Below are 11462 nucleotides of genomic sequence, written 5' to 3'. Positions count from 1 at the left end.
TCGCCGCAATCATTTGGCATGGATACGATACGACCATCACAATTCACACGATACAATGAAGCAGCTAAAGGTATTTGCAGAGCCGGTACTTCCAAACTAGGACAGGATCCGCAACCGCAAAGTGTTTCCGGACGAGCGTATTTGTCCTGCTCCTGCAGGTCTCGTCATGGAATACGAGGACGTACTCCCACAAAGAGATGCTAGAAGGCTAGAAGCCCAGTTATACTGGAGTAGCATGGTACGTACAGGAACAGGAGGAGGAGGTAAGCGAGCCTCCCCCGGAAGTGGACGGTGGACCCGTGGTCCATGCCGCGGCAGGCGTCGGGCATGTGGACGAGCTCGCGCTGGAACCGCCCAAAACCGCGCAATTTCCCGTGCCGAAAGCGCCGCGCAGTTCACTTGTCGGCCGCGGCATCCGGGCGGGCGGGCGGGCGCGGACAGATGCGCGCACGCCCCCGCTCCACGGGGGAACACCCGGAACGCTGGGGCTTCCCGTCCGGCGAGGCTACACTGCTACGGACGGGACGGCCCAATGGCGAACGGCCGGCTTTAAACTCCACGCACGATGCAAGGAACGGAAGCATATAGATCACCGATGGTCCTTAGCGACGTCGCCGCCCACATTGATGCCGCGCTGGTAGTACGTTCGAGCGAGCCCCGTGGTCTCGCCACACGTTTGCCCGGCGAGTATATTGGATGGACGTCCGTGGTCTGTCATTCTGTCAACAGTGCCCACGGGCCGACGACGGCGACGTTGAACGAAACGAACGTTGCTGGCGTGGGTGGTGGCGACGCGCGTCGTGCTCGTGCATTGCAACGGCCACCAGAGTCTCCGCGCTCACGGGATCCGAGCGCCCAGCGGCGCGGGCCGCGGGGGCGCCGTGGGGCGTGCGTGGGGGTGCAGGGTGCTGGGCCAACTCGTCACTGCACAGCGCAATTGCGCTGGGAGGAGGAGGAGCCAACGCGCTGCGCCCGCGGCGGGCCCATGCCATGATGCGCCGGCCCGGGTCGCCGTCACCTACGCGCCCATGGCTTCCTTGCCGACTCCTTTTTTTAAAAAAAATCACTCTAGATGGAATGAATTACAGTTTAAGCATTTTCTGTATCTTTTAAAATACAGTAACGTATCACTCATCCACCTGCAACTGCAAGGCTGCAAATGACAGAATCCGGGCTATAAAACCGTCCCTGAACCGAGGAACCTGGAGCCCCACACCCCCCAACCAGGGAGAATACGAGGCCCTCTTCTGTCAGAATTCAGAAACACACCAAAGCCTCCACTGCCTTCCCTTATCTTGCGGCCTAGACTACTCTCCAGCTTCGTCCAGAGTCCAGCAGACACGGCCAACAGTTAAACCGCTTGCTATTAGTACGCGCCACCACGCTCGCACGCATACGCACACGCACAGGCACAGCTAGCTCCCACCCCCCCACACTCAACAGCAACAGCTAAGCTTCTCCTACCAGACAGCAACATGGCTGAGGAGGAGGCCAAGAAGGTGGAGGTGGAGGTCACCAAGGACAAGGAGCCCGAGGCGGCGCCCGCGCCCGCGGAGGCCGAGCCGGAGGCGGCCAAGGAGGACGTCGCCGAGGAGAAGGCCGTCATCCCCGCGGCCGAGCCGCCGGCCGCCGAGGAGAAGCCGCCGGCGCCGGCCGACGACACCAAGGCCCTGGCCATCGTCGAGAGTGAGTACACCCTGCTCTGCTTAATTCTCCCTCTCTATGTACTGGAAGGCTTGCGAATGGAAAGGGGGTGCTGGCTGGTTTGTGCTTTAAATTCATGTGCTAGGAATTTTGAGAAACTTTCCTCCTCTGACCTCTCTATGCTTTGGTTCGTCGTCTCTGTACTTTCTGGTAGCTGTACAGTGAGTGTACTAGGTACTTGTCATCCCTGACAGTTCGTTTGCTTCTCTTTTCGTGGGTTCCTGATTTGTTGTCGGCATGATCCTTTGGTGCTGGTTGTAGAGAACTACTTTTCATAGAGAACAGAATTTTCCTCTTAGGATTTCAGAACTATTTGTGTCAGGCTGTGAGGTGCAAATCATATTGAAACCTGCGATCAAGTTCTAAAGTACTCTAGTTCTATCGTTAAAAAAAAAGAACTGAAGTAAATTTGCGAGTCATCGATTTTCAGAATTATTTACCAGCTTGCTAAATGGTTTTCCCATTTTGTGAGAGTAGTAGCCATGCCTGCCAAGGATTCTGGAGGAATGGTTTGTCAAGTTCTGCAGGGGTACGGGGGTAAAAAGGTCTACAAACATTGTGGGAATCATTGGCTCACTTCGAAACACAAAATTGATTTTAGGACGACGTGGCCATCGTAGGTTTCTAGTTTGAGGGTTCTAAAAGTATGCTAGTTGTTTGATGCCTAGACATGTAGCATTTCCTCTTCTTGAAATTTGATTTTAGTGAAAATTCAGATGTTATTTCGGAAAAAGATGATAGTTGAAACTTTCCTGAATTCTTCACTTTCTCCCCACCTTTTGGCCTTTCTTGCCTGCTCTCATCTTTCTTCTACCTTTATCCATTCCAGTTTCCCTTCAAACAAAAAAAAAATAACGCAAGCCTTAGAGTCAGCATGTATTCCCATCGTTTTTCTATCTCAATATAATGAAGCGCAGCTCTTGTGTTCTAGAAAAAATATCCTTTAGAAAGATTCTAAGTTTCATGCTGAGAGAAAAAGAATCAGACAGAAAACAAAGACGTATATAGAACAACTTTCCATTGTGGGCTTGGATTATTTTTTTTCCTGGATTATCAGACAATTCTTTCCTATTTCTTCAAATCATGGAGGCATTATTTTGGTATTAGAATTCAAATTCTGTTATTTTTCCGCTTTGTTATTCAATTTAGATTAGTGAGTGCAAATTCAAATGACAGATAATCTCAAAAAAAAAAAATTCAAATGTCAGATGAATCATGACAAGGTTATGATAAATTTTAACTGACTTCTTTAGATATATATTTCTCTCATTAACATGCCCCATCACAGCTTACAAAAGCTAGACAATGCTTTCTGTTGCTGCTGTGTCTTCAAAGATGTAGTACATCAGTTCCTTGCATAAGTGGGCAAATAATGAAATCATGCGCTCTGAAGCATTCGGTTTCCCTAATGGTTATATGCAGATATACAAAATAAACTCTTTTTTTATATTGTTGAACGAAAAAAACTCCTTTTTTAATATAATTGAAGAAATATCCTGTTTCATCCCCACAAGTGAGGAATCATACAAAATGAGCTCCTGGTAATTCAATTTACTTTTCCTTTGGCCTAGGCCTTGTTACTTCCCCTATTTTTTCAATAAATGACAGGTCCTGCTTGTTTACCTTAAAAAATTACTTTTATTGTTTAAATGGCCAAAAACATGAACAACTAATCAACAGAACACAATGGGTGCCAAATTTGAGCTGCCAAACCAGGCAACCTGCTGTTCTCTGGTTTTTCTCTCTTATCATGCCGATCCATCTTTTGTTATTTGCCTATATTAATCCTACAAAGCCGTATTGCCCGGAACTAGATAATTTTCTCGAGGGACAAAAAGTTAGCAAGATGCCAACATACTTGTATACAAGCTGAGCATTATGTCTCACACATACAAAACTGACCATTGGATACTTAAAAGTTGGAACACTGTGTCATCAATTGGTCATTCCTTTCCTGAAAGAGCTAGAGTAGGTTCCTGTGGTTACTATCGCTTTGTAGTTCGTGTAGTTTAGAATAAGTTTAATCCTACGCATGCAGGAACGTACTAGTCAAATAAGAGAAAGGAAATCTACAATCATTCTCACTAAACAAGCTATCTAAGCAGCAGTTACACAGGACCTGGATCTGGATACAAATAAGTTGTGCATGGCAATCTCAAGTGCATGCTCCTGCACAGATAATAATAGTATAGTGACATATAAATTACATTTTGCTATGTGATGCGAATGGGTTGGGTTGGATTGGATCATTGATCAACATACAACCACTTGCTAGCTTATTTCTTCTATATTAAATTGTTCAGCAAAATTTGTTCATGAATCTGAATTTAGTTTTTACACAAAAGCAGGCATAAATTCTCTATTTTTCTGTCTTTCCAGAAGTTGCAGATGAACCTGCTCCAGAGAAGCCCGCCGCTGAGAAGCAAGGGGGCTCCAATGACAGAGGTAATTATTAAATAATTTCTTCTTGTCATCGAGTACAAGTGTACAACTATGCCTATTAAAACCTGAAACATGATCTGCAGATCTCGCTCTTGCAAGGGTGGAAACAGAGAAGAGGAACTCTTTGATCAAAGCATGGGAAGAGAATGAGAAGACAAAAGCTGAGAACAAGTATGTTTCTTACCTTTTCCTATTCCCCTGAGCTCGTTTTCAGTGGAACCATTATTTGTTCATTACAGTAGAAGTTTTTGCTCTTCATTCTTCAGTCATCTATAGTTCTTTCATCAAAGGAATTGGAAGTTTAGTACAGGTTTCTGTGAATGATATTTCTAGGCTTTCTAGCATTACAACCAGGGCAGTGGATACAAAATTCTGCTCGATCCAAACTAAAATGAGAAAAGTCATAAGGGCAAACAGGATAACATAGTATGTCAATTGGAAGATATCATATAGAAAACACTTCGCATCTATTTACATTCTTATATCCAATAGAAGTTGATATAATCCGTAGGCACGTGATGTGGAAATTCCTAACCTGTGTTAATGGGCACAATTGTGACAGGGCTGCTAAGAAAGTATCCGCTATTCTTTCATGGGAGAACACAAAGAAAGCAAACATAGAAGCTCAACTGAAGAAGATTGAGGTAATTTCATTCGCTCTCTTCTTTGCCCTTTTAATAGAAGGATTGATCATTTTTTATCGTCTGTTATGTGCACTTACTAAGTTTAAGCATCGCTCATATATTTTCATAGTGACTTGAGTCGCCGATAACAATTAATCAATTATAGAGGAATTCAGAGAAGGATAGATCCAATAGACTAATGTGCCACCCCCTCAAAGGTGATGTTCTCTAAGCTAAAGCTTATGATTTATTCATGTTCAGGAACAACTGGAAAAGAAGAAGGCTGAATATGCTGAGAAGATGAAGAACAAGGTTGCAATGATCCACAAGGAAGCCGAAGAGAAGCGAGCGATGGTGGAGGCAAAGCGCGGTGAGGAGGTGCTGAAGGCCGAGGAGATGGCTGCCAAGTACCGGGCCACCGGCCACGCTCCTAAGAAGCTCATCGGGTGCTTCGGAGCCTAAGAAACTTTCCAAGTCACACCGAGCAGAAAGTGAAAACCGTCAACCAGTGATTGCTTGGTCCTCTCGCTCTATCAAGTGTGTAGTGTGTCTTCGAAAGCGTGTAAAGCCTACTGCTGCTGTATATACAGATATTGCTTCCAAGACAGGCGTTTGGTGGGTGTACATGTTGAGTGCTTGACGAGAAACATTCTTATTTGTAGTTAAGGGGTCACACTGTTGTTGTTGCTGCTGCTGCTGCTGTTGACATTTAAGCAGACATTTTGTTCTTCTCCTGGTGTTACTGTTTTTGTCCCCGTCTCTTTGTTCCTTACTGCTGATTTAAGTTTCTATCCATGTGCATCTGTCATGTTCTTTTCGTGTACAGCTTTTCGTAGCACCTGAGTAGCACCCGTACTTAAATACCTAGCTCCTGAAAAGGGTTCTGTCTGGAAAATACTGTGATTTGGTAACTGGTAAGAGGTGAAAGGTGAAAACTCAAAAATGTTTTTGTAAGAATTATTTTTTAAAGTATTAGTATAAGTCTTAAAAGCCTGTAAGCAAGCGACAGCCAATTCTTCATGGAGTTTCTCCTCGTTTGTGCTGCATCTGCAGTACCGCATCTAAGTACAGCTTCAACCATGAACTTTTAAACTAGCTCCCATGTTTTCTAAAGGGTAAACAGTCTTTACATGATCGCCCTTCGTTTAGCGTTTAGGTTTTTTACACGGTGTTTAAACGAAGTTAAACGGTCTAAACGGTTTTGTACTTAAAAAAATACACATAATTATATATGTGCATGTAAAAAATCAAGTATTCTAGCATTTATACATATTTATCCAAGTAAAAATCAATTATTTTGGTATGTATATATATTTATGCATGTGAAAAGAATCAAATATAGATATTTATGCATGTAACATATCAAGTGTACACATTTATAAAAATAACAAACTTAAGTATACAAATTTATCCATATAAAACTGAACTAGATTTATCTCGTATTCCCTAAACAACCATTTAAACAGTTGTTTAGCCCGTTTAATGTTGTTTATCTCCGTTCCATTTAGGCCGTTTAGACCGTTTTTCTCCGTTTTTTGATCGTTTAAATAGTCAACCGTTTAATTTTCGTTTACCCCCTAAACAAAATAGTTTACTACCGTTTACCGTTTACTAGCTGTTTAATCGGCCGTTTAGGCGAACACTGACTAGCTCTAAGCATTTTTATCATATTTTAATGGAAGAGAGAGAAAAATCTAACTCTTAATCAAGAGCTAAGGTCTTACACATATTTCAAGGTTACGTGAGAGTGTCACGTTGACCTATCCATACTAAAAGTTATGTGCTAAAAGTTAGTATTGTTGTTGTCGGGTTCATAAACCCGGGGTCCTTCGAGGACCGGCTTCTACACCCAGACTTGGCCCACGAAAACAATATATAGTTCATGGGCCGACCCAAAAATCTAAAACACAGGGGGCCGGAAGGGTAGTCCGGTCGCCGACCGAAAGGTCTACCCTTAAGAACAAGTACTCGTTCATCAACTTCTTCGACCCACCTCTCCGACCGGAGCACTTGCTTCAGGCACCAGCCGTCTCTAAGCAATCTCTCCAATCGGAAGGCTTGCCCCAAAACGCTGCTTCCGACTCCAACCCCGCGACCGGGGCTTGTGGAAACCCTGCTCACCGCTCTTCTCCGATCGGCGCACTGAGAGCCGACTAGAGCCGCCCGACCGGGGGCACCCCGTTCGGAAGGAACCAGAAGACGTGCGGAGAAAGACAACGCATGGCTCACAAGTCAAAACCACTGTACCAGGGACCATACCCTGCACGAAATAGTGCTCTGCAGCCACCCTGACACAAAGTATTGTAGGGGCCGCTAGAAACTCCCGTATGGTAAAGCCCTCCGCGTGTCTCTAGACATCGATCGTAGTATGGGCTCCAGGATTTGCCATACCGGGTGAACATAGCGCAGCTCCTCACATGCCACTAGGCATCAAGAAGTATTTTACAGGTAGCGGCGTCATCCTTCCTGAAGAAGATAGCTCGACCTCCCGTGCACATCTGACATCCTACAGCGACATCGACAGTATTGGGGGCGTCAACCATTATCCAGTTTTCATCACCGTGGGCAGTCAGGCTTAGAAACATCCGTACTCTCTCCCTCTCACCTGTAAAGCCATCCCCTTCATCTATAAAAGAGGGTGCGCTCCTTCCAACAAAAGGAGATTGACTTCTTCAAGCTCAGACTCACTAGATCGACATCAACACTCCCAACCGCAGGACCACCCAGTTCCGACCGCAACCCTTCCGGTCGGAGCCAACCAAACCTCTTGTACACCCCCTCCTTTCTCCTTCTCGTTTGTAACCCCACTACAGACTTCGAGCACCTAGGCTCAGGAATAAAGTCACCGACCGACCCCGACTAGATGTAGGGCACGTTGCCTAAACCAGTATAAATCCTGTGTCATTGAGTGCCAGGCCACCTCCGATCACAAGATGCTGCAAAACTACAAATATTTACTAGTTGATCACTTTCTGCACCGACAGTTGTCTTAGAGCTAGTAACTATTGCAGATGCCCTAAGTGACTAAGGGCCTAATTGGTTGTTGATAGAACACAGTACCTCTGAAACGTAGATCAGGGGATAAACATCTTACTTAAATGAAGAAACTGATTCCTCTACTTTGCCCTGGCGCAGTTGCGCCACAGCCGTATGGATGCCGGTGTCATGGGAGCTCGGCGCGGTGGAGTCCAGCGTAGTGGTGGTGATGCAGAGGCGATGATGACGTGAGGTGCCGCGGTCCGGTGGTGATGGCAAAGTCAGTGGGTCTTCCCGTCGCTGGCAGCACCCTCTTTAGATCGGGTTAGGTTTTTGCTGTTGGTGAGTCACGACGGCTTAGGTCAACCTCGTAGTTAGAGCCCTGGTCCCCAACTCTCTTTATAGTATTGTGCGATGGGGGCCCACCAACCAAGGAGTGGTTGGATGCCTCGGATCAAGGCGTTGATCCAAAGGCCCAATTGGTCGTTAGGCCAATTGGTGGAGATCAAACTAACATTCTCTCCCTTGATCTCACACCATCTTTCAATTTCATATCATTTACTTTTGTTCATACCATTACAGATTAGCGCATAGAATATGTTTCATCGTCACGGTCAATTGCCGATAGATTTAACAACTACAACACACCACTCTGTTCTAAAATAGATACTTAACTTTGGACTTTCTTTTATCCAGGAATTATAGGCTTTCCCTTAAACCCATGTCGGCTACATATTCTCTGAACACATTGGGTGGTAAGCGTTTTGTAAGCAGATCCGCAAGTATCTTTTTGGTACTTATATGCTCAAGACTTATGACATGATCTCGGACTTTATCTTTCATAACATAATACTTTATGTCAATGTGTTTGGCAGCACCACTTGACTTATTGTTGTGAGCATACTGTACTGCCGGATTATTATCGTAGTATAACTTAAGTGGTCTATAGATGTCGTCAACCACCATCAAACCGGGTATGAACTTCTTTAGCCAGTTCACCTGCTCCGTTGCCTCATAACACGCTACAAACTTGGCATACATTGTGGACGATGTAGTGACGGTCTATTTTGAGCTTTTCCATGAAATAGCTCCTCCTGCGAGAGTGAATACATATCCAGACGTGGATTTTCTATCATCTCCCGCATAATCAGAATCTGAATATCCCACTATATGGAGTGAATCTGATCTTCTATATGTCATCATGAGGCTTTTCGTTCCTTGCAAATAACGTAAGACTTTCTTTACTAATTTTCAGTGTTCTGTTCTAGGATTGCTCTAGATTCTGCCAAGTAACCCGGTAACAAATGCCAAGTTAGGACGTGTACATACTTGAGCATATTGCAAGCTTCCAACAGCTGAAGCATATGGAACTGTTTTCATTTGATCGATCTCATAATGATTCCTGGGGCATTGAAAATCCCCATATCTGTCGCCCTTGACTATAGGAGCAGGTGAGGGACTACATTTGTGCATATTGAATTTCTTTAAGATCTTTTCTATGTATGCCTTTTGTGACAGTCCTAATACCCATTTACTTCTATCTTGGTGAATCTCGATCCCAATAACAAACAAAGCTTCACCAAGATCTTTCATATCAAATTTTGAGGACAAAAACTTCTTTGTCTCTAGTAGTAGACTGACATCACTACTAGCAAGTAAGATATCATCCACATACAGGACAAGGAAGATAAACTTCCCATTCTTAAACTTTCCATAGACACAATTGTCCTCTACATTCTCTTTAAACCCAAAATTCCTTATTGTCTGATCAAACTTTAAGTACCACTGTCTTAAAGCTTATTTTAATCCATAAATGGATTTTTTAGGTGCCATCCCATTCGTTCTTTTCCTTCTATGACAAAACCTTTCGGTTGTGCCATGTAAACATTTTCCTCCAAGTCCCTGTTGAGAAATGTCGTCTTTACATTCATCTGATGTAATTCAAAATCATAGTGTGCCACTAATGCTATTATGATTCTAAAGGAATCCTTATATGAGACTGGAGAAAATATCTTATTGTAATCAATCCCTTCTCTTTGCGTAAAGCCTTTTGCCATAAGTCATGCTTTATATCTCTCTATATTCCCTTGAGAGTCAAGTTTTGTTTTGTAGACCCATTTACAGCCTACTGTTTTGGCTCCTTTAGGAATTATTTCTAGATCCTAAACTTTATTGGCATTCATAGATTTCATTTCATCTTCCATGGCCTCAAGCCACTTTGATGAATGATCACTTCTCATGGCTTCTTCAAATGAGGTGGGATCATCCTCTATTTGAAATTTCTCAGTGTTGTATACATCATAGTCAGCAGAAATAGCTAATTTTCTAACTCTTTGAGACCTTCTAAAGGCCTTCACATTTAGCACATCTTCTGTTTGAGGCTGTTGTTGCTCCCCCTCATGTGTGGCAATAGGTTCTATAGGATCCTGAAGAACAGGTTCTTCATCATCATTCATTGTTGCCACAGACGGAATAACAACAGGTGCTGGCACTACAGTATCTTGCACTGTCGGTGCAGCGACATCAAGTAGTGAGAAAAATGGCTCATGAATCATCGGAGTGGGCGCATACACCCATTTCTCTTCAAGGTCAATTTCTTGAGCTACCATGCTCCCTCTCATCATTTCATCCTCTAGAAAGACAACGTGTCTCGTTTTTACAAACTTTGTATGTCTATCTGGATAGTAGAAACAAAAACCTTTTGACTTTTCTGGGTAGCCAATGAAATGATAACTTACTGTTTTGGGATCTATCTTCCCAATGTTTGGGTTAAATACTTTAGCCTCAGCAGGACTCCCCCCCCCACATAAGTGGTTTAGTGAGGGTACTCTTCCTGTCCACAACTCATATGGTGTTTTAGGCACCGACTTACTTGGTACTCTATTGAGAATATGAATGGCGGTTTTTAACGCCTCCATCCATAGACTCAACGGTAAGGTGGAGTAACTTATCATACTACGCACCATATCCATCAGTGTATAATTGCGTCTTTCAGCTACTCCATTCTACCGAGGTTCGCCTGGTGTAGAATATTGGGCTACTATGCCATTCTCCTATAAGAACCTTATAAAAGGTCTAGAAACTTGGCCATATGGGGTATGCCGACTGTAGTACTCTCCCCCACGATCAGACCTGACTATCTTAATCTTTAAATTGTGTTGGTTTTCAACTTCTGCCTTAAATATCTTAAATTTATCCAATGCTTATGTTATTTCTTTGATTGGATAAATGTAGCCATAACGGGAGTAATCATCTGTGAATGTTATGAACGAATCATAACCATCCACATTCTTTACAGGAAACGGACCACAGATGTCTCTGTGAATAATCTGTAAAATTCCTACGCTTCATTTGTCATCTTTCTTAATTTTCTTTATATACTTTTTTATGCATTCTCTACATTATTCTAAATTTGAGAACTCTAATGGAGGAAGAATATCAGTCTTAACTAGTTTTTCTATTCTCCCCCTCGAAATATGGCCTAAACGACAGTGTCATAATTTCGACGACGCATCGTGAGCTCTCTTTCGTTTTCTGTTTACATCCGTAGATGAGGATACATTCTCATTATCGCACGCTACGTTCCCATCATCGCATACAACATTCACATCATCACATAGTGATAACAAATAAAGCTTATTTTATAAGATAACAAGACCAACACATGCATTATTAAATGTTATCTTACATTTGCCATTTCCAAAATGGCAATCATAT

At 43.5% G+C, this 11462-nt stretch overlaps 1 protein-coding gene across 1 annotated transcript; it reads left to right on the top strand.

Moving 5' to 3' along the window:
- Positions 1–1213: 1213 nt before the first annotated feature.
- Positions 1214–5499, top strand: LOC136491002 (remorin-like). Its single transcript, XM_066487209.1, has 5 exons — positions 1214–1686; positions 4084–4149; positions 4230–4317; positions 4709–4790; positions 5031–5499. Exons 1-5 carry the CDS (start codon positions 1476–1478, stop codon positions 5229–5231), a joined length of 648 nt encoding a protein of 215 aa, XP_066343306.1. The 5' UTR covers positions 1214–1475; the 3' UTR covers positions 5232–5499.
- Positions 5500–11462: the final 5963 nt, after the last annotated feature.

Source organism: Miscanthus floridulus, chromosome 11, assembly GCF_019320115.1.
Source record: "Miscanthus floridulus cultivar M001 chromosome 11, ASM1932011v1, whole genome shotgun sequence".
Taxonomy (NCBI): domain Eukaryota; kingdom Viridiplantae; phylum Streptophyta; class Magnoliopsida; order Poales; family Poaceae; genus Miscanthus; species Miscanthus floridulus.
The sequence above is the reverse complement of the archived record's forward strand: the minus strand, read 5'-3'. Positions and strand labels throughout refer to the sequence as shown.